Source organism: Malus domestica, chromosome 08 (assembly GCF_042453785.1).
Source record: "Malus domestica chromosome 08, GDT2T_hap1".
Classification (NCBI taxonomy): domain Eukaryota; kingdom Viridiplantae; phylum Streptophyta; class Magnoliopsida; order Rosales; family Rosaceae; genus Malus; species Malus domestica.
The window spans coordinates 9,253,925-9,275,256 of record NC_091668.1 but is presented as its reverse complement, the minus strand read 5'-3'; the positions used below and the strand labels follow the sequence as shown (position 1 = coordinate 9,275,256).

At 35.1% G+C, this 21,332-nt stretch overlaps 3 protein-coding genes and 1 long non-coding RNA gene across 6 annotated transcripts; 3 read left to right on the top strand and 1 right to left on the bottom strand.

Moving 5' to 3' along the window:
* Positions 1 to 2,554: 2,554 nt before the first annotated feature.
* On the top strand, positions 2,555 to 4,715 carry LOC103421145 (histidine-containing phosphotransfer protein 4-like). 2 transcript variants are annotated; one of them, XM_008359180.4, is made up of 6 exons: positions 2,555 to 2,743; positions 3,457 to 3,590; positions 3,729 to 3,797; positions 3,893 to 3,964; positions 4,055 to 4,127; positions 4,365 to 4,715. In XM_008359180.4, exons 1-6 carry the CDS (start codon positions 2,684 to 2,686, stop codon positions 4,398 to 4,400), a joined length of 444 nt encoding a protein of 147 aa, XP_008357402.1. In that variant the 5' UTR covers positions 2,555 to 2,683; the 3' UTR covers positions 4,401 to 4,715. The 2 variants fall into 2 exon arrangements, with proteins under 2 accessions (XP_008357402.1, XP_028962770.1); XM_029106937.2 differs by lacking the exon at positions 3,893 to 3,964.
* A 2,009-nt stretch (positions 4,716 to 6,724) lies between these two features.
* On the top strand, positions 6,725 to 9,428 carry LOC103421146 (auxin-responsive protein IAA28-like). Its single transcript, XM_008359181.4, has 5 exons — positions 6,725 to 7,637; positions 7,944 to 8,248; positions 8,377 to 8,524; positions 8,789 to 8,853; positions 9,076 to 9,428. Exons 1-5 carry the CDS (start codon positions 7,330 to 7,332, stop codon positions 9,138 to 9,140), a joined length of 891 nt encoding a protein of 296 aa, XP_008357403.3. The 5' UTR covers positions 6,725 to 7,329; the 3' UTR covers positions 9,141 to 9,428.
* A 1,026-nt stretch (positions 9,429 to 10,454) lies between these two features.
* LOC114826520 (uncharacterized) lies at positions 10,455 to 17,055 on the bottom strand. Its single transcript, XR_003775341.2, has 4 exons — positions 16,560 to 17,055; positions 16,371 to 16,469; positions 13,863 to 13,936; positions 10,455 to 10,591 (listed from the first exon to the last, which is right to left on the bottom strand). It is a non-coding gene; the product is annotated as an uncharacterized lncRNA (long non-coding RNA).
* LOC103421147 (E3 ubiquitin-protein ligase IPI1-like) lies at positions 10,968 to 13,595 on the top strand. 2 transcript variants are annotated; one of them, XM_070826751.1, is made up of 4 exons: positions 10,968 to 11,481; positions 12,066 to 12,118; positions 12,378 to 12,532; positions 13,225 to 13,595. In XM_070826751.1, the coding sequence occupies exons 1-4, from the start codon at positions 11,445 to 11,447 to the stop codon at positions 13,331 to 13,333; spliced, it is 354 nt and encodes a 117-aa protein (XP_070682852.1). In that variant the 5' UTR covers positions 10,968 to 11,444; the 3' UTR covers positions 13,334 to 13,595. The 2 variants fall into 2 exon arrangements, with proteins under 2 accessions (XP_070682852.1, XP_008357404.3); XM_008359182.4 differs by having other exon boundaries at positions 10,980 to 11,481; positions 12,363 to 12,532.
* Positions 17,056 to 21,332: the final 4,277 nt, after the last annotated feature.

Here is a 21,332-nt window from a genome sequence, read left to right as displayed (position 1 = left end):
AGGAATGATGTTGAGTCCATTTAAGTTGTTTACTAATTCACTTCAATCTGAATGAAAACTAGGTTGATTACTATATTGCCCTTACATAAATAAATTATTTTCATACTAATTAATTAAATTAAATTTACATAATAAAATTCATCTATATAAGCATATATAAATAGGTTTTATTTATTTATTAAAAGATGGCAAGAATGATGTTGAGTCTATATAAGTTGTTTACTAATTCACTTCAATCGGAATGAAAACTAAGTTGATGACTAAATTGCCCTTACACAAATAAATTATTTTCATACTAATTAATTAAATTAAATTCTTAATTAAATTTATATAATAAAATTATCTATATAAAAATATATAAATAGGTTTTATTTATTTATTAAAAATAACATAATGAGTGTCAAATGAAGGACAATGATGGGATAATAAGAAACAAGTGAGGGCATAATAGGAATAAAAGATGCATTCCCCATTCCCTTACCCTCAAGGAATTCAAATACCTCACAAAACTAGGGAATCCCATTCCTCCAATTTCAGGAATTGGATTCCTTGTTTCGTGTGGGCTCCATTACTTTTTTGATTCCTTAATATTTAGTAAACACCGGAATACTCCGTAATCGGAATTCAAATCCCTTTCTTTATTCCGATTACCCTTATGTAAACGTGCCATAATTGGATTTGAGAGGTGGTCGATTGGTATATATGTATGGAATGTCAAGGGATTCGAATTTGGGTGCAAAGAGAGCATACTGCTCTAGCCAAATTTAGATGTAGTATCATGGTATACAAAACCTCAAGTATAGCTACTTTTAAAATTATCTCACATTTCTTTTAACATCAATACTACTTTTATTTTCACTTCGATCACATGTGTGTGACACTTACAATATAATTTGTTAGAAGCAATGAAAATTTTGTTTGGCAACGCTTTTGGAAGGTTCAAAACACTTTTAGCTAACAAAGAGTGTATATATGGTGTGTTTTGGATTATAAAAACACTTTTAGTTCGTTTAGAGAAATGCTTACACTTGCAACCGTTTTTTAAGAAAGTATTTTCAATAAATAAATTTGTTGTGCTTTTAACAAAAATACTTCTAACAAAGCGCTTATGATTCTAAATGCTTCTTACACAAGCATACCTAAATGTGCCCTTAATTACATGAGTTAAATATAAATATTTTAAGACTTTAAGACCTTGAATTTAGCTTAAGTGGTGAAGGTGGATAGAAAAATGAGTTAGGATAGGTGAGGCCAACCGGCTTACATATTTTCGAAAACCATTTTCTGTCTGTCTGTCTTTCTCTCTCTATATATCATCACATGAGGAGAAAGTCATGAGAAGAGGGAGAAATAAAGGGGTATTCTGTTTTATTTATTTATTTTGGTTGAAGAAAGTTTAGGGGAGGGGAGGTTATCCATTCCAAGGTTAGGGCATACCACAAGCATTGGTATTTGAGGGGTCCTAGGGCTGGTTTGATATTGCTGTGCTTTGAAAAAAAAAAAAAAAACTGTTTCTGCTGTGCTATGAGAATAAGCTCATTTTTGTTGCTTCACATTTTCATCTTTTTTTCACCCAAAACTGTAAAAATAAGCTGTTTTTAAGTGTTTACCAAACACATTTTTAAGCTCAGCTTTTTTTTATACCCACATTTTTTTTTAAATCATCTCAGTACCAAACCAGTACTTAGCCTCTTTTTTTTTGTTTTTGTTCTTACAAATCTCCTATTAAGAGGGATTGCCGGCAGCAGGACTCGAACCTAAGGCTTAGTCTAGCGAAAATAACAATCCTTACCAACTCAACCAATCCTTGTTGGTGGATTAAAGGGGCATTCACACCAAAGAAAATGCAATTGTGAGGGAGTGTTTCTGTTCTTTAGCACCAAAACAAATCAAACTTTCCAATAATGTTATGACTTGTTACGATTTGCCTCTATAAAATCTTAACCATTTCCGTCCCCTTCATTAAAGTTGAAAAGCGACCATAGAGGGTGAGTGGAATTATTTACTTAATTTATACGGAAGTGTTTATTTTTATATGTAATTGATGTGGAAGTTATTTGAAAGCAATTTAATCTTTTGAAGTTTACACACACATAAAGCGAGTTCTATTCGCTGGAGAGTGGATGCTTCCCTCCAAAGATACCAAATTGACGAACTTGCCAATTTAGTGTTGTAGTTGTAGGGGTTTTCTTCAGTTTCCTCTGATTTTCTTCACAATTTTGAAATATCCTTTCTTGTATCGCAAACGCAAAGATTATAATGTTAAACACGAGCAAGTTTGAATCCAACGGTTCAAACTCGTGTGTTTTTCATCAACGATTTAGTGAATTTGATCTCTCCTGTTAAAATGAATAGGCGTGCATCGTTGCTATTTTTATGTCTGCCAGGAGATAGATAGCCACCAAATTAGATAAAGAAGCCAAGATATTTTCCGGACACATACCCTCTTAGATTTTTTATGTGCCTTTATATATTCACTATCTACTCGACATGCTATAAAAACGTTGGCTTGCCATGCTGGTATAATAATAATAAGGCATATCATTGAGTTCTCTACTCCTACTATACTCTACAACGAGAGGTTTTTTTTTTTTTTTTTTTTTTTTGGTGGGGAGTTTTGCATTCAGTTTTTGCCTCTTTTCTCACATAGGACTTCCCAAATTTTTCGTTTTAAACCAAGAGAATGGACAGAACCCAACTGCAGCGCCAGGTTGCCCTCAAGAGAAGCTCTCTCTTTGAGCAGGTTATCACTTATTACTTTGCTTCTCTTTTTTTTTTTTTTTTTTCAAACCCTATTTTCGGTCATTAAACATCTTGAAAACTGCATGTCGTTTGCTCTACACCGATAACTTTTCATGTTTTTGCCAAATGTGATTGGTTTTTGATCTTTGGTTATTCCACAATAGGGTTTTCCACTTTTTTTAAGGGAGGGGATTATTGTTCTGGTAACACTTGTTTTTCTTTTAAATCAACAATGCTCTCAAGTTTTGATGAATTAAGCAATCCGTTTTTTCTTCTTTGTATTTTAATTAATTTTCACAGACTTTTGATAGTTTATAATCTTCTTTTTTTCATTACATTAGAGGATTTCGAACTTTGAAACTAACCCATCCTATCACCCTCACTACTGGCTAACCCTAGTGGCTTAATTTACAATCTTTTTCCATTTATTGAAGAAATGGAGTTACAAAAGGAATCGTCGCTCTCTTCTACTATGGGTTTGATAGTGGTCTCTAGAAAGCCCCAAATTCTTTGTTTTGTGTAAGGCCCCAAAGCCCAAATTTTGAATGTACAACAAAACCCTAGCTATTTTGATCACACTGATGGCAAAGCTCTTGATTTTTATTAGGATAATGTTTATGTATGGCTCTAAAACCATACCAGAAAAAAAAATTGTACGCTAGAACAAATTCTTAAGACTTAACCTTCAAAATTTATTTACTTGAATGTTTGCAGCGTTACCTCGATCAGCAGCAATTCGTTCAGCTGGAGGAATTGCAAGATGATGCAAACCCAAATTTTGTGGAGGAAATTGTGACATTGTTCTACAAAGACTCAGCTAGACTGTTCCAAAAGATTGAGCAAGCACTGTAAGTAAATAACACTCCCAGTTATATATATACTACATACAATCGTATTATCTATATACTATATACATTCGTATTATCAAAACTAAGTATACAATCAGTAGTACTAAGATGAATGTATTTATACATTGATTTATGCAGGTACAGTAGGCCTATAGATTTTTCCAAGCTGGATGATTACATGCACCAGTTCAACGGTAGTAGTTCAAGGTACCCTATACTACTTGCTTTGATTGAATTTTATAACTTGAATAAATATATTGTTTCCCCAATTAATGTTCTAAATTAAGGTAAATGTGTAACAGCATTGGAGCTATAAAGGTGAAGAATGAATGCTCCCAATTTAAAGAATTTTGTTTGGCTGCAAATGCTGATGGGTGAAAAAACATACTTCATATATTTGTAACCAAATTAATTTTTCACCATTTCTCTCCTTGCTGTGATCTCATTGTGATTGATTATTGCAGATGCTTCAGGGCTTTGGAGAGAGTGAAACAAGAGCATCAGACCTTGAGGATTCACCTTGAGAATTATTTTCAGGTATCATTACCCTCTCTAGTCTTGTGCCTGGAGCGAGAAGAAAAACTTTCATGTACAAGGGATATATCGTTTCGAACTTTTTTTTTTTCCTCCCTTATCATCTCAAGTGAAAGTGAGAAAGAGAGAGCAGGGATATATATATCCTCGGGATAGAGAAGTTAAGTAACTAGGCAGGCAGTAGTTACATTGTTTTTTTTTCTTCTATATTTCTTATATATGTGTCTTGTACATCTGTAGTTGAGGAGGCAAGCAGGACTGGTTCAACGTGTCTGAGTGCCACATATTTACCTGAGGTGCCAAGTTGATAATATGGAGAAAAAGAGCTATCATCAGCACCATTTTATCATTTTATGGTCCTAGGGTTTTATAGAGCACCATTAAAATATCAAGGAGTACTATGCAGTTTTTCAATTTTGGTTGGCCATAAAGGTTAAGTTATATGTATTCCAAAAAATATGGATCTTAACTAGAGTACCAATAATGCAGATGTAGATCTTTTATGGTTTGCATGCAATTCTAAATTATGTATTATCTTAGCCCTCTTATGGGATTAATAAATTTGCACTTCTGTTTTATGAATATATGCAATCACTCATGACTTGATGGGAGTGATAAGTCTCATTGGTATGTATGATTTTTCAATGTTTTAGTCATTATAAAGAAGAAATATTCCAAGTTCTTCTACTTATCAGAGTCACCGATGAATTTGGTGTATATTGTGAATAACAAAGATGCATGAATATATGTCTTATACCTCACATGTAGAGTTCTTTTCTACACTTTGGTTATCGAGAAAACATCACTTCAATCTTCTTGAACTTTAATCTTATTTACTGACGCGATTTAAGATGCATAATCAATATGTAGAGCTTAAATTTAATACTTTTTAGTTTCAATTTTTAGATTGGATAATCGCTTATGTTTTATCTTCTTCATCATAAATATAACACTTAAAATCTAATATCTAAGATTCAAAGAATCATTATATCCTTTAAATTATCAACCTTATCAACAAATAAGACGAGGGTTAAATGAAGCTGAATATAAGAGATTTTGTTGACACTTTCATTCTTTTAAAGAAAAGGACGGAAGTCTTCTCAAACATATGAGGGCATCATTCACCAAGAGCATTGGTTTGGTATATAATATATTCTATATTGGATGGTTTGTTAGAGCGCAGAAAAACTTGCAATGATAACAACAATCAAGAAGGGTGAAGAATATGAAGAGGGTAGAAAACTTGCAATGATAACAACAATCAAGAAGGGTGAAGAATATGCAGAGGGTAGAAAGCAAAAAGAGCCTAAACTGAAGTTGGGATTTATCAAAGATTTGATTGACTGATTGAGGGCAGTGATTGATAATCTTTTTTAAGTGGGATGTAGGGCTCTACCACTAGCCACCTCTTGTTCTGGCAAATGCAAAAGGGTGGCTTTGCAAATGATGATCATCATGACTTTGCCGTATGTACAATATTCATTGAACATTTGATCATAAGTTGCTTTCTTCCAAGAACAGACAAAATAAAAAATTAATGAAAGGCACGCTTCAAAATTGGAGTAATCGAAGCTAGGCTTTCACCACCAACCCAACCCATCAAATGCAAGGGTGTGCTTAAAAGAGAGAACGTGTTGTGTAATTAGTTGTATATCTTCTAGTATCTATTTCTCTTATCATAGAAGAAAAACAAACACAAAAAGATAGCTAAGAATTTCTGGCGTAAAAGGACATAAATCTCCATGATTAAGCATGAAAAAAGCAATTATGGGAGTCTTAAACCAGCTTAACCATGTTGTTAAGATTTGGGTGTGACTATAATTAGTATCCAAGGATTTCTACAAGCACTTTTGCGTGGCTTAGCTAGTGGAGTTGAAGGACCACTACTTTTTGGTGACTAAGAAGTCTTCTCCATGAATTTACAATTTAGTGCTGTGGCAACTGCTGCATATATCCGACTGTTCCTTCAAATCTAATCCCAGTCAAAGTCACTTGTGATTCAATATTGAGCCCCCAGAAGTTTAAATCTGATAGGCACAACTCAAACTTAATCAAGAGTTTGAATTTTAATTAATTAAATACTCTGCCTAAACCGTCAACCCTATACAACCATGTATCTATCTTTTTCTTCACGCGATTCACTAATCATACACATAATTGTATTTCTCCCAAATGCGAGCTTGATGACAATCTTAAAACCTTCCTCAATGAATATTAACCTAATTGAGTTTTGAAGTTGCTTAAAGTTAACAAACGGACAGTTGTGCTTCACCTGATTGATGTCATTTCGTCTATTAGCCAGACTTATGGACCCCTTCTCAGCAATAAGCTCACACAACAATGGTTTATGTGGCATGCATTATGAGAAAAAGGGTAATAAAAAGCACAACGCCTTTGCAAGTTGGGTGGCTTCCAGATAATTTAGGCATGTGTTTCTTTTCTTCCCTCTTTTCCATTTTTCAAGGAAGAGAATAATAAGCAAGAGATATTTCAATGTCTCAAAACACTGTTACGTGATGTTATTATTCTATTCAAATTATAACGCATATGTATTTTATTTATCAATATAACCTAGAAGTGAAACATATTAACCATATAACATGTGAAGTAGTACGCTAGTTACACTGCGTAACAAGTATTCCCAATACACATAAAAATTTCTCAATAAGCATACTCATCTCTCTATCTTATCTCGCTCTCGCACACACCACACATATAGGCACATTGTGTATTTTGAGCTGAATGCTGTCTTGGTCATTTGTCACAGTGTCATGTATATGTGACCGGCCACTTATTCCAGCTACACGGTTGTTACTTGTTTTTGAACACTCTATATTTTCTATTTTTGATTCTAAAATTCCAGACAAGGAATCTTCCCAACCATTTTCCTATTCTTGCATGTGCTCTATAATTAACTAGTCCAAACAGTGTCTCCAAAAAGCAGGTTATTGGAAGAATTTGCTATATATCTCCTTACAACCACACTGCGTTGTACTACTCATCTCCTCAGGGTTCTCAAGGCTAGCTACTTCACAGTTTTTGGGTCCCTTAAGTAGAATTTTCCATGTTTCGCACAAACCCTAGTTGTTAATTTCTTTATATTTTTGTTCTTAAGTTAATTACTTTGGGATTTGAAAAGTTTAGAGCTCGTTTGATAACCATTTCAGTTTTCAGGTTTTCAGACTTGAAGAGTTTAGTGTGCGAAATGGATAATTTGTATAGTATGATTTGTGAGAATAATGAAGGAGTTGTAAGGGCAAATAAGAGAGGGTATGTTGCAGCTGAAGACAAAAAGCTGGAGCTGAGGCTGGGTCCTCCTGGAGGAGAAGATCATCAGTCACTTCTTTCCCTTGGTTGCTGCAACAAGAACAATATTTCTCATGAAGCCAAAAGAGTCTGTCATGAAGAGAAAAAAGAAGAGAGAAAGTGGCTGGCAAACAGCTCATCAGATCCTCCAGCAAGTGCTTTTGAGCTTACAAATTCAACAGCAGCTCGTGACTCTGATCAGAAAAGGTACAACTCTATAGATTTTCTTACTTTATTTGCCTCAACTAATGATGGTTAAGATAAAGAAATTACTTAATCTTCTTCTTTATCAAATAACTGTCATCCATCGGATTTGATCATGCTAAGGGAATTAATCTTAGTTAAGCATATAATAATCATCAGCTAGTTAATGTAAAATTGATTATGAAGTATACAAAGTACGTAGGTGAATAGTTGCCATGAAATTAGCTCTGTTGTGGAATTGAATGATAAATAGAAATGCTTCGGTCAAGACCATAATTTTTGAAAACTTTATTATCTTTGCTACCCCAGTAAAAGCAGAATTGCACAAGCTCCAGTTGTCGGATGGCCTCCGATCCGTTCATCCAGGAAAAATCTTGCAATCAGATCATCACCATCAAGCTTCGCAAAGCCGGCAGCTGATTCGGAGTCACCAAATGAAACTTTGAAGGAGGGAAACGGAAAATCTGATAGTACTACTTATTCCAAGGACCACATGTTTGTAAAGATCAACATGGAAGGAGTTCCCATTGGAAGAAAAATTAACCTCAAAGCCTATGATAGTTATGAGAAACTCTCTTTTGCCATAGATGAACTCTTCCAAGGTCTTCTTGCAGGTTATTTTTTGTGTGCAGAATTTCAGCTTTAGTACTAATTCTTTGATATTATTTACTAGATTTATTTTGATTTTGTTTTACATCAATGATTTATTTATTTTCTACTATTTTTTGTGTGTCCATTTTAGCTCAAAGAACTTGTTGTGGTGTGGAGAAAGAAGACAAGAAGGGAGAGACCAAATCAACAACTGAATCATTACATGGCAATGGGAAATATACTCTACTTTATGAGGATAATGAAGGAGACAGGATGCTTGTTGGTGATGTCCCATGGAAGTAAGCAGTCCAATACCAACTTTACTAAATAAAATTGGTACCAACTAGTCACACCTCAAGCATTATTTTGTCTATTAATGGCTAAACTCTCGTATTCGAGATTCAGAATTTAAACGAAATATCATTCATTAATTTGTAAAAAACAGAACAACTAATTAGAAACATACATAATATATTGTATATCTTGCAATTTTCACAAATTGTAACGGTTGCTGGAGATTTATTTTTTGACATGGTTCTCATTTCATTTTATTAATAATGCAGCATGTTTGTATCGACGGCAAAGAGGCTTCAGGTATTGAAGAGCTCACAGCTTTCCACTCTACAGCGTACGTGAAGCTTACTTTTGTTCTCATTAATTTTTTTTTTTTAAAGTGTCAAATTTACATGGCTATAGCCTTTTAGCTTTAAGGATTGGATTGCTATTCAGACTCACTTTGAGCGACTCTATGCAAAACATAAGCAAGTTTGAGTATGAGCCGCTCAAAGAGCGAGTCCGAATAGCAATTTAGCTTCAGAAATATTTATAATGGAAGTTTGCCTGTTTTCAGTTAGTAGCAATCAGCGTGAAAAGACACCACTTGATTCTACAATGGAAGTTGGAATTGGAAGATGAGGCAATAATAAGTGGAGGAATTCCCATACATGCGATGACACGAAGCTCTACATAATTTAGGGTTTCCATCAAGTTTTCTTTTCTTTTTTTCCTCTCTTTAATGGCCTAATTAAATCTTGTATATTAAGGGTGTTGAAGATCACTTTCATTTTCTGTTTTCTGTATCTCCTTTTCTTGTTCAAATGTTCAGGTTTACACCCTTTTGGGGCTTTTGTAAAAAGAATTGTTCCTAAGTCATAATACGTTTGTCACTTAGTACTACGGTCTAGTGGTATTTCTCTTCATTTATACGTGAAAGGTCTTAAGTTTCAATCTTTGTTATGTTGAGTTCGCAACTAATTTATTCTCCCCATCCCTTCGTGTAAATATCGTTGAATAAAAAAATGTCATGATACACCTATCGAACCCACACATAGGAAAAGAAAGTAGAGATAAGCTATGCACTTGTTATGTGCTATGATATGTCGTCTATTCATATTATAATAATATCTTATGATGGTACATGATGTTGTTTTGATCACACACACAACAAATTTCCATCAATGTAGAGCTCTGAACAGATCAAACAGGTCTCACTTTCAAGGTTGAGAATGAGATCAATCGCATTTCTAAGCTGAGCCAAAATCTATACCAGGTTTATTTCTAATTGTGAGTATGGTTTAAAGATCTTGGGCATTCTAGGTTCAGTTTTATTCTTTTCAATTTTTTTGCAACACTGAAATTAATATTCAGTTCAGTTCAGTTTTTGCAATTAATAAAGAAGAAACCGAATTATTTTGGTTTCGTCAGGTTCGGTTCTTGTTTTTTTTTCTTTTGTTTTGTTAGCCTAGAAAATGGAGAGAAAATGAAGAAATAAATATATTATGAACTAGACTTTCAACATTTTAAGTTGGGTTTACCTAACATTTGAGAAATCAGGCTAATAGTTGACTTGAAATTGGACTTGAAAATGAATACCAAACTCGGTTTAGTTTTCGAACCACCAAAAACGAAACTGAACTAATAGTTTTGTGTTCGGTTTTGGTTTTCATAGTTTTGGTTTTCAATTGGTTCGTTTTCTTTTTCGATTTTTCGAGTCCATCCCTACCTTAGTGTAAAGGAATGAGTATAAAAAATCATAATTTCAATTCCGTGTTTACGAAAAAGCGGGTGCGTAACCGGTGATACTTTAATGAATATTTAAAAGCCCCAAATTACCCTTATTTGGTTTTGCAAATTACGTACCCTTATTGTCGAACCCGCACCAGTGCATAAGCATATTTGGCTAATTGCTTTCTGTTACTGCAGTAAAGCCGTCATCTGCATCTTGTTTCCTTCTCTAAATTACCCTTAACTGGGTCAGACTTCTGTTCACTTGGTCTTGTTGCTGGTGCAGCTCTTCCACTCTCAAGGTCTCATGGCACAAGTAATATAATCTAGGGCTCCTGAATGGCAAATTGTAGCTTTGGTCTCTGAAAAGAAACCATGTATATGTCAGTAAATCAGAGTATCGGTTACTGAATGGCAAATTGTACCTTTGGTCTTTGAATTAAAAGTTTATTAAAATTAGTACTATGAATTTTGTTCAAAAAAAAAAAAAAAAAGTTATGAATTTTGGCAAAATTTGGAGCATTTGTCGTGACACCAACTTCGTGCTAGTGGGTCTCTCCGAATTATCTATTCTAAAGTTAAGGAGGGATTTTAGGGTTTATAAATTAGGGCTCTTGGGGATTTTAGGGTTTTCTCACTCCTTTTATTTTTTCAGAAATTGCACTGTATTTCTCAGATTTTGAAAAAATGGGCTTAATTTTGTTTTTTTTGTTTTTTTTTTTTTGCTTTCATCTCTCTGGTAATTACTCTGAACCCCCAAGCGATTTGAAATTTTGGTAATTTTTCTCATTGTTTTTGACAATTTGTTGTTAGAATTTGTATAAATTGCTGCCAATGTGTTGTGAACTAGTAGAAAATTGGGGTTTCAGGCAAATGACGAGATGGGTATGTGGCTAAGCTAATAAAAATCCACGCTTTCATCTGTTTGTTTGATTAAATATAGTTTTGGTCCTTTTCAACCCTCTTTGTCAATTGTTAGGAATTGTTTGATTTTGCTTGGGTTTCTTGAGGGTTTAGCAATATCAGGTACCTTTTGATCCAATCAACACAAAACCTGGTATGCTCTTTTCAAAATTTTCAATTTGATACACTCAGAATTGTATTGATATAATTTAATTCTTAATTTTTCAAAATCTTAAATATTTCGTGTATATTAGATTCTCCAATATTTCTTCTTATTAGCGTTTGATTTTTTTAGGTCTGTTTCCTGTTGGCATGCTTCCTTTGTTTCAGATGGGAGTTGACTCAATTGGTAAGCCATTTGTTTCGATCTTTTGTCTCTATGATTTTTCCTCAAAAAATTACATTATTCTCTTAATTGCTAAGACCATAACTGGTACTCCTTGCAAGCCAAAGTATCAACCTGGCATTTTTTAAGTTTTCAGTATTATTTTCTTAGGAAGTATATTGTTGGGAAATCGTATTTATGGGGAAGGTGAGTTTGTGTTTTTAGAGCGCATATGTGTGGGATGAAGGAAGAAATTAGGAACAGACTGACCAATTATGTAAGGATGGTTTAAGGGCTTAAACTAAGATTTTCTAGATGAGACCACATGAATTCTGAACAAGCTCAATCTCCATTTGGAGAGCATTCAACTTCAAGTAAAAGATTTACTGATTCTGCTGTGAAATAGTAAGGTGGGGTTTACTATGTGTTTGAGTGTTCAATTGTGATGATAAAATTTCTTTTATGAGGTTAATTGAGTTTTATTCCTCCTTTCTTTCAATTATTTTCAGTTGGTCCTACTTCATGATTTTATTCTTCTCCTTACTGTTAAATGTTGCTTGACCTCTTTATTGGGACTAATTTTTCATGTTTTTTTTTTTTCATCTCAGTGAAACATATATCAAACCAACAAGGTTGTGGTAGTGGAAATAATCTTTCTAAGGTTTGTGTCTGACAGTCTGAGTGTGATACGCATTTCGTTTACTCTTTGTCACCAGTGCTTATTTGGTTTTTGCTAAATACTTAGTCAACAAAGAAAGTAAAACACGAGAAATTTTACTGAGCCAAAATCTTGCGAGATTCAAGCATATTTATATAGTTATTAAGGGCATAAGTTTAGTTATGCCTTTTCAGTAAAGATGATACCGAGCTTTCATGATCCTTGATTTTTTTTTACATCCTTTCAGATTACATTGGTTCAGCCTTACAATGTAAAGAGGGCAATGCCATGCCCTAATTGTCGGAAAATCGAGAATGGTCCGTGGCTTTATTCTAATGGATGTCGTTCATTTCTGGAATTTAGCATGGATGACTGGACACACGATGAGGATCTCTATGATTTAAGTTATCTGAAATGGTAAATAGTTTAGATCCTTTCTGAATTTTAACTTCTAATGTTCTGTTACTTTTCCTGAATATTAATTTTTTGTTGCATTTGACCAGATATCAATCAGCATTTAGATAGAGGGTCATACATACTCTTTTACATGCCATATGCTTTTGTGGAATATGCATATATGATAATGCCTCCTTTCACACAGTATGAACCGAAATAGATGAACACAAATTTATTTATTTTTAAGTGTTAATGTATTTATTGAAATGATTTTGTAATTTTTTAGACTGAGGAGGCGGAACAGAGGCTGAAGTGCCTCTAGTTTGTTCAAATGGCTACAGCTTATGTCGCGGTTTGCTTCACAAACCTCTAAGCTTTGCCTCCACATAGTATATTTGAGTACATCTCTACATCTTAATTTTTGCTTTTGTCTGATTTCTGCAAGTTTGAGGGTTGGGTATAAAAAAAAATGCAAACCTTTGCATAAGTAAAATACATTTTGCTTTGATCGTCGATGTGCTTTTTTATGATCATCTATTTTCGGATTTTGATATAACGGTGCAAGATTGTATGTTGTGTTTTTTGTCTATTTGAAGTGTTAACTGATGCTAAATTTGTTTTTTTTTAGTTGTTTGGTAATTTAGAATTGGATTTATGAGTTGAATTCAGTTTTAGAACTCTAACTAAGGTAGATTAATGCTCTGATCATGCAGGAGTAGATCGGTATTGAGTTTTTGCGAAAGGTCAAGTTATAAATGGAGAGTTGAGGTCAAAAGCATACTGAGCTTGATGATGAGCTGCAGACAGATAGCAGCCCTGTAATTCATTGGAGTTTAGAGCAAGTTCATCAAACTCTTTAGCTCAAACTCATAGAAATTTGTGAACTCTGCGCCAAAATCCAATGACCAAGATATAGACACTTGGACACCTATATGTAAATATTGTTGCTTATTATAGGTGTTTAGTACTTTTTGCATGTTTTATACAATTTTAAAATTCGCAGCATCATGCGGGCACCATTGCTAGTTACTTCTAAAAAGAGGCTCATGTGCATTCATATACTAAATTTGATGGAAATTCACACCGAGTTGGCTTTAGGATCAATGCTAAAATTATATTATATATATACTAAAAGAAAAAACAGGTTACTAGACACCCGAATTGCGATGTGCTGGCCAACACCTGGAAGGTGACGAAGCCATAAAGTGTAGTGATGTGAAAAAAGTAAATAAATTAAAACCTAAAAGTGACTAATTTAGAGTGCGCATGTGAGCAGGATTGAACCCATATCACACAAGTGATGTCAGAGCACAGATAAATTGCAGTAAAAGAAGAGTAAGGAAATTTATACCGAAAGGAGAAGTCTTCTACATGATAGCTTTTACAAGCAATTCTCGTCGTCACAAAACCTCTGCCACTAAAATCCTAGAGGGGCAAAAAACAAGGATGAGTGGGCCTGAAAATAAAGTTTTGTGAAACTTTTTCGAAAAGTGTAATCCCTCGTTCTAAAACAAGTATATGGTTTCACAAAAATATTAAATAATAGGGTTAAACTCTGTTTACTACCATCATGTTTCATGGTTTTCAACATTTAGTACATCAAGTTTTTTTCGTCTCAGAGTCATACCTAAAGTATTAATTTTGGGATAGTCTCGTATATCCGTTAGTCAAACTGTTAATTCTCCCGTTAGGTGATGATGTGACGCTTATGTGGACAATGACTAGGCACCACGTGTCATTAAAATATTAAAATAATTAACTAAATAAAAGTTATAAAAATTAAAAATTAAAAATTAAAAAATTAAAAAAAAACCCAACCCTTCGCCCCCAACCCAAAAGAAGAAGAAGAAAGAAAAAAAAAAACCAAATTTGCAACCTAGAAGAAGAAGGAAGATGAAGAAAAAAAAAACCGAATATGCAACCCAGAAGAAAAAGAAGAAGAAGAAAAAAAAAAAAAAAACCCATCTCTTCTTCCCCCGCGCCACCAACCCAGAAGAACAAGAACCCAGAAGAAGAAGAAGAAGGAAAAAAAAAACCCAATCCCGCCCCCAACCCAGAAGAAGAAGAAGGAAAAAAAAAACCCAGTTCATCACTTCTAGATTAATGGAGATCTACCACAAAACCAATCAAAAAATCATCTCAAAGTATTTTCGCAATTCACCCACACAGAAAATCCCAAAAATATGGAGTTCGTGGTTTGGGTTCACATTCGCGATCGTGGGGCGTGGGGGGGGGAGGGGGAGGGAGATGAACTGGGTTTGGGCTGCTGTTTTTTTTTTTCTTCTTCTTCTAGGTTGCAGATTCAGTTTTTTTTTTCTTCCTCCTCCTTCTTCTGGATTGCAGATTCGGTTTTTCTATTTTTTTTCTTCTTCTTCTGGGTTGCAGATTCTTTTTTTTTTTTCTTCCTCTTCTAGGTTGGGGGCAAGGGGGTGAAGGGATGAATTTTTTTTTAAAACTTTTATTTAATTAATTATTTTAAATATTTTTAATGACACATGGCACCCAATCATTGTCTACATAGGCGTTACGTCATCACTTAACGGGAAAATTAACAGTTTGACTAACGGATGTATGAGACTGTCCCAAAATTAACAATTTAGGTATGATTCTGGGACGAAAAAAACTTGAAGTACTAATTGTTGAAAACCACGAAACATGAGGGTAGTAAACAGAGTTTAACCCTAAATAATAATATGTAATAGGTACCATGCAATAGAAGTGAGTCAAAGATGTAGGGTACATCAACATTAATCTCAATTCGATATTCTAAGAAATCAATGCTCATTAATTTATGTAGGCGCACAAGTCCATTGCAGAGATTTTCAAACAATGGAACAGACTGGGTATAGATTTGACATTCTAGTATTACATCACGTGAGCTGCGCTATTTGCATCACATACGAGTCCAAAACATTACACAAAAGGACGGGCTGGCACCTAACTCTGGATCCAAAACGAATGTAAACGGTGCATGTGAACTACACGTGAAGCTAGTCCTTGGCCTAGGACAGTATAAATAACTAAGAGACACCATGCAAACATGTATTAATGAGCAGATAAAAGGTAAGGATGTCATGCCACAAATTTATGCTCACAAATAATATTAACATAAAGTGTACGAAAAATCTATTTGTAAAGCTAAACATGACATATCCATTATAATATATAAAAACAGTTGTCATAGAAAAATACATATACATATATATACGTAAAAATGAAAAGACCCATTCACAGATATTTACGATGACACATCCATTCGAGCTGGGAAAGCTGGAGTCTCAACTTAAACAACTAAATTTGGGAAAACGGAGTACGGATTCGGAATCAAAGCATGGAAATATGCCAAGAGGGCCACGGCAAAATTTTGTAAAAAAATCAATTGTCAACGCTAAAAAGTCAACACAGCCGCCTCGACGATCAATTACGTTAAAACTTTGAAATTTCACTAAATAGATGTCAAAAACGGACTTGGGGCATCGAAATTATCCTTAGAGGAATTCAAAAAAAAAATTCAAAAAAGTCAACACGAGGAATATTTTCGGGTTCAGATTCAGATCCAAGTTAGAGGGTCATGGGTTTGGGCCTGTTCTAGGTCTGGTTGACCTGTTTGGACTTGGGGTCGCCCCGAAGCTTTGGGTCAGGTTGGGCTAAAGGTCTGGGCTTAAGCCCCCTTTTTGGTACCGCGTCGGGTTGACCCGTTCGTTTGGACTCGCGCGTCGCCGGACCCAAAGAAGAAGAAGACCGGAAACGCAGGGAAGGTGGCCGAAAAACTTCAAAGCTATAAACGGTTCATTTCTCAACCAAATTTAAATATTCAAAAGCCAAAATGAAGCTCAAGGGATAAGAAACAGAAATATACCTAATTGGGGCTGAGCCGTGGCTGGAGTTAGCCGGAAAATACCTGTAACCCCGCGGGTCCTTCGTCGGAATTTGGGAAAATTTTCCCCCGAGATGGTTTCTACAATAACACAACCAAAATTCACGTCTAAGGAGTCAATCGTCGTTAAAATGAGGCGAGGGATGCAAAAACAGGTGGTCTAAACCTTACCTTGCTCGGAATTATCGAAACTCACCAGTGGTTCGTCGGAGGGTTAGTGTACATTGGTCTCTGTCACTGTCGAAATTTAAGGGTTTTGGCCTGGGTTTGAGATTCAAGGGTTTTGGCCTGGGTTTGAGAAAATGAATGAAGTGATGATGATGGTGCTGGTTCACGGAAAAGAGTGGAATCGACGACGTCGTCAGAGTCGGTGAGGCGAGGTGGCACTGATGATTTCATAGAGAGGGGAGAGTGCCAGAGAGAGAGAGAGAGAGAGAGATATATATATATATATATATATATATATATATATATATGACATGGTGGTCTGGTGTGGTTTAGCAATTCCTGTTGAGCTCGCTGGAGCGGCGATGGTGATATTGGATTGGTGCTGCTGCACCTTCCGTGCAGCGTGTACAGAGCTGAGGGAGAAAGCGAGGTAAGGCTCGCTGGGTTTACAGAAGAGAGAGTTAAATGAAAAGAAAAGAAGGAAGGAGAAATGAGTGCGAGTGTGTGGAAAAAGAGAGAGGTGAGGGAATCGGCTGAAACGAGGGAGAGAAAAATAATAAAATAATAAGAAAAAGAATGAGGCGCGAAAGAGAGGATGAGGGGAGAGAGAGTTAACAGTAGAAAGTTAATTATGGTGTTTGATGCAGTGTTGAAAGTGGGGTTCTCAAAACCAACAAAAAAATATTAAATCATCCACTTGCCTTCAATAAAGCTCAGCAATTCCTCAGGCAGACCCATTGTACGAAATCCACCGTCAAGAGATTTTTCAGTATGGCTGTTATACTGGAAGGTACATCATGTGTTGTTATATAAATAGTATGATATATGTGTTAAAAAATTAATAATTAAAAAAATAAAATTTCTCACCACATACATAAAAATAAGTGATGTACTACATATATTTCGGTCACAATTAAAAAATTTTCCATCATAAGATTTTTTTTTTAATTAAACACAATAAAATATTAATTAAAGGCCACTTGTTTCTCTTTAGTCAAATCAGCCAGTTCATGCAAGTTTTTACACTGCACAAAGGCTGATTTTGTGCTTCAGATAGAACCCATGCAATGGTGCGCGTTGCACAAGGAGAAATTTATTTGCCTTAGGTATTTTTAGTGCTGGAAAAAAATCTCAAATATCCCAAACCAAACTGAAAAAATTATGATTCTAAATCAAAATTTCCGAAATTTTCAGTATGGGATTCGGTTTTGCATTTCCATTTTTTCGGTATTCCCATACCGAATCGAAATAAATATTATATATATATATATATATTATTTTTTAATTATAAGAGAATTATTTCAACCGTTCATTGTTTTGGATTTAATCTGTGCCGTTCATTTGTTTTTAGGTCGCCCCATTTCACTTTCGTTCCATTGATTCCAAATCCATCGAACTCGAATCGAACTTGAAGCGCAGCCACCGCTAGCCTTCCTTCACGAATCACCACCCAGCCACCGCCACGCCAAAGCATCAAAGACAGAACTCTGCAGCCTTCCTTCACAATTCCTTCACGAATCGTCTCCGAGTATTGATGATGCGCTGCGGCACTTATGTGTGATGCTATGTATTTGGTTTTGGCGGGTTCTAGGGGGATTAAAGTTGTGGGAAGGTTCTCTTGATCTAGTTAAAGCTCTAAGATCTGAATTTCAAAATGGACATTTATCATTTGCCGGTAAACGCGTTTTAGAGGTGGGCATCCTAATATTTTCAGGTGAATGTATTGTATACTGTCCCACGATGCCTTCACCTGTTAACCTTTCACATCTTAACATTTTTCCTGCTACTTTAGCTCATATGATTCCTGCCTGGTAGTCTAATTCTCGAGTGTAACTCTTCTTAGTCATAAGTTCATAAAATGAGACGTGCAAGCTTCTTTGCCTTGAAATGTATTATATCCTTACAAACAGAAACTAATTTTGTTTCTGGTTGCATCCTACTCGCTTCGTTCAAAATGTTGGTACTAGGTTTCCCCACTGTGTTAGTCCATTAATTTCATGTTCACATAATACATACAGGGAAACTCTTCAACTTTCTAGATGGCTAGTTCAAATTGTTAGGCTCTAATATCATAGCTTGGAAGTGGAGAATTTCAACTCAATTCTTAATGAACTGCACTTTCGTTGCGATACCTTAACTAACAAAAGGTTTAATGAGAATAATACCCCTGAGTTTACTCTCTGGAGAAATAGATTGAAGTTATTCTTTTTTCTTGGAGTCTTACTTGCGACAATAAGTAAATCTCTTCACACCTGCACACACATCATTGAATTAAGCGTTCACTGGTGAACCTTTACACGTAATAAATTAAACCGCTATCATTGATCATTAATTAACAAAGAAAATTATTAAGCACTACTACAAGTGATTATCTATGCTGACTGATTTCCTGGTTGTCTTCAGGGAGAAGTGTTAGCATGTTTAGCATTGCTGTAGCAACTGAGGAGTTAATCATTCCACCTGTTCAAACTTCCAATTAGTCACACGCTGCGTCAGATAATATTTTTGTTTTGGCTATAGAATCTTAGATACATGGTCTTGCTTTAATGTTTGATAGCAAATCAAGTTTTGTAATTCTGTGCACAGATTGGCATATTCTAGGTAGATACTTAACTGGGCCTTGCCATTTAATTGGCATATTTGTGCACAGATTAGTAGAAACAAGACATGACGTTACAAAGTCTGTAGGTTTGCCAGCCCCTATATTAGAAACGAGCTAGTTTTTATTTGCTTGGAATATATTTCTATGTTGAATGCTCATATTTTCTTGAATATATTTCTATGTTGAATGCTAATATTTTTGCTTTTGGATTTGGTACTTAAATTATTTTTATTGCATCCATGTGTAATAGAAATTGAATAGGCAGATGCTATTGTGCACAGACAGAGTGGCAGATTGCTTTTGAATAAGCAGATGCTATGAAAGTATGAAACTATGTCAAATTGGCAGATTGGGCAGATGCTATGAAAGTATTGAATAGGCCTATAAGTCAATTTTTCAATATAAAAGATTGAATTTTAGCCCAAAAGCATAATGTGTCAAATTTTAGCCAAAACCATTTCAGGATTCCCGATTTGTCCTAAAATTCCGAAACTATTTCGGGATTCCCAAAAATTGGGATTCCTGAAAATTTGGTTTGGGATCGGTATTGTAATTGGGATTCTCGAAAATTTAGGTTTGGGAATCGGGACAAGGGTTTCGGTATGGGATCACATACCGAACCACCCCTAGGTATTTTTACATAATTTCAGACATAATTTATTCATTATAATTTTGAATTGAGTTCCATCTGTGGCCATGTGTTCGTAAAAATGAGCACCATTCGGAAGTTGTACAATAAAAGTGGAAAAGTGAAAGGAAAACTGAGGTCCACGTGGAAGGCCTACGTGGCATTTCAAGGGCGTTTTGATAATTTCACTACTACTAAGAATAAAATATAATAAATTTCGAGATGGGATGTCACAATCTACCCTCTTAAGAAACTTTCGTCCTCGAAATTAAAAACAACATAATTTAATCAAAAAATAATTACGAATACAAGTCTCTCACACGTTTCTCCGTTTCCGAAATATCACCATAGTCTCCACATGTACGAGGCTGTTCGTACATGAAGTCCCCAGTGTTATTCTCTCATATCCATCCGGATTTAAGGAGTGACTGTAACAACTCGAACAATTTCTTTTTTCCTGCTTTGACTAGCTAACCAATAAAGTTCTTGCTTAATGCCTAAGCAATCTTCTTTTTTCATCCCAAGTCAAAAGTGGAAGGGTTGAACTTGGAAATTAGTTAACAAGGTTTCTTGATGATCTGTAAGTAACGTCACATCACTATTCGTGAGTTGTAACTGAAATAGGATTTGACAGTCGAGTCATCCACGTGTTTTTCTGCTGAGATCGTCAGCAACTACCTTTGCACAACCGGGGTAGTACACGATGGTGCAATCGTAGGCGTTGATTGATTTCTTCCATCGTCGCCGTCTACAATTAAACTTCCTCCAAGTGAAGATGTATTTGAGGGGTTTAAGGGAGTTGATGAGGATTTTGGCAAATTTCTCCATAAAGAAACCGTCATCAAGTTTTTTTTGTACAGGTAGCAATTGTCAACTCTAAATCGTAGGTAAAGAAGTTCACTTCATGTGGTCCCAGCTGTCGGAAGGCATAAGTGCTTACCCTACCATGCTACATCAACACGCATCAAGATCATTCAGTGAAGTATCACGGTAGATTTCGAAATTATTTATGTCATCGAGGAGTGTAAGAACAATAATCAGAAAGAGACAACATCTCAATTGTTAGAAACTTAATCACATTTACATCTCGAATGAAACTCACTTATTTCCTGGTCAACTTGTAACAAATAAGGCTATGGTGAAGAAAGTTAGCACATATCGTCAATGGTAAACGACAAGACCAAAGATACCTTGTATTTTGTAAAACCATGTGGGGGTTCCTAATTTTTCTTCAACTACAACATTTTTGGGGATTGACGAGAATGTCATCTGTTGAGCCCACGTCTCCAAAAAAGAAACGTGATTTGAACAAGCCTGGCATTTGGGGAATTTAGTGTAAAGATGATTCGCTTTGAGATTGCTTAGATTAAACCATCGATGTTTAGAAAGTTTGACTTCATTATTGGAGTAACAAGAAAGTTCTCGATAAGGTTATCATGAATCTTTAAGGACATGGACGAAATGCACGGTCCATCATGTTCATAAACGATATTGGAGCATTCGCCAACCCGTATCACATCACAAGGAACTCATAATGAACATGCAA

Excerpts from the sequence above, each read along its gene's own strand:
- LOC103421145 (XM_008359180.4), top strand. The coding sequence starts at position 2,684 with ATGGACAGAACCCAACTGCAGCGCCAGGTTGCCCTCAAGAGAAGCTCT. Across the intron at positions 2,744-3,456 it reads GAAGCTCTCTCTTTGAGCAG|CGTTACCTCGATCAGCAGCA; the intron begins GTTATCACTTAT and ends GAATGTTTGCAG. Across the intron at positions 4,128-4,364 it reads ACCTTGAGAATTATTTTCAG|TTGAGGAGGCAAGCAGGACT; the intron begins GTATCATTACCC and ends GTACATCTGTAG.
- LOC103421146 (XM_008359181.4), top strand. The coding sequence starts at position 7,330 with ATGGATAATTTGTATAGTATGATTTGTGAGAATAATGAAGGAGTTGTA. Across the intron at positions 7,638-7,943 it reads CGTGACTCTGATCAGAAAAG|TAAAAGCAGAATTGCACAAG; the intron begins GTACAACTCTAT and ends TTGCTACCCCAG. Across the intron at positions 8,854-9,075 it reads ACAGCTTTCCACTCTACAGC|TTAGTAGCAATCAGCGTGAA; the intron begins GTACGTGAAGCT and ends GCCTGTTTTCAG.
- LOC103421147 (XM_008359182.4), top strand. The coding sequence starts at position 11,445 with ATGCTTCCTTTGTTTCAGATGGGAGTTGACTCAATTG. Across the intron at positions 11,482-12,065 it reads GATGGGAGTTGACTCAATTG|TGAAACATATATCAAACCAA; the intron begins GTAAGCCATTTG and ends TTTTCATCTCAG. Across the intron at positions 12,119-12,362 it reads GTGGAAATAATCTTTCTAAG|ATTACATTGGTTCAGCCTTA; the intron begins GTTTGTGTCTGA and ends ACATCCTTTCAG.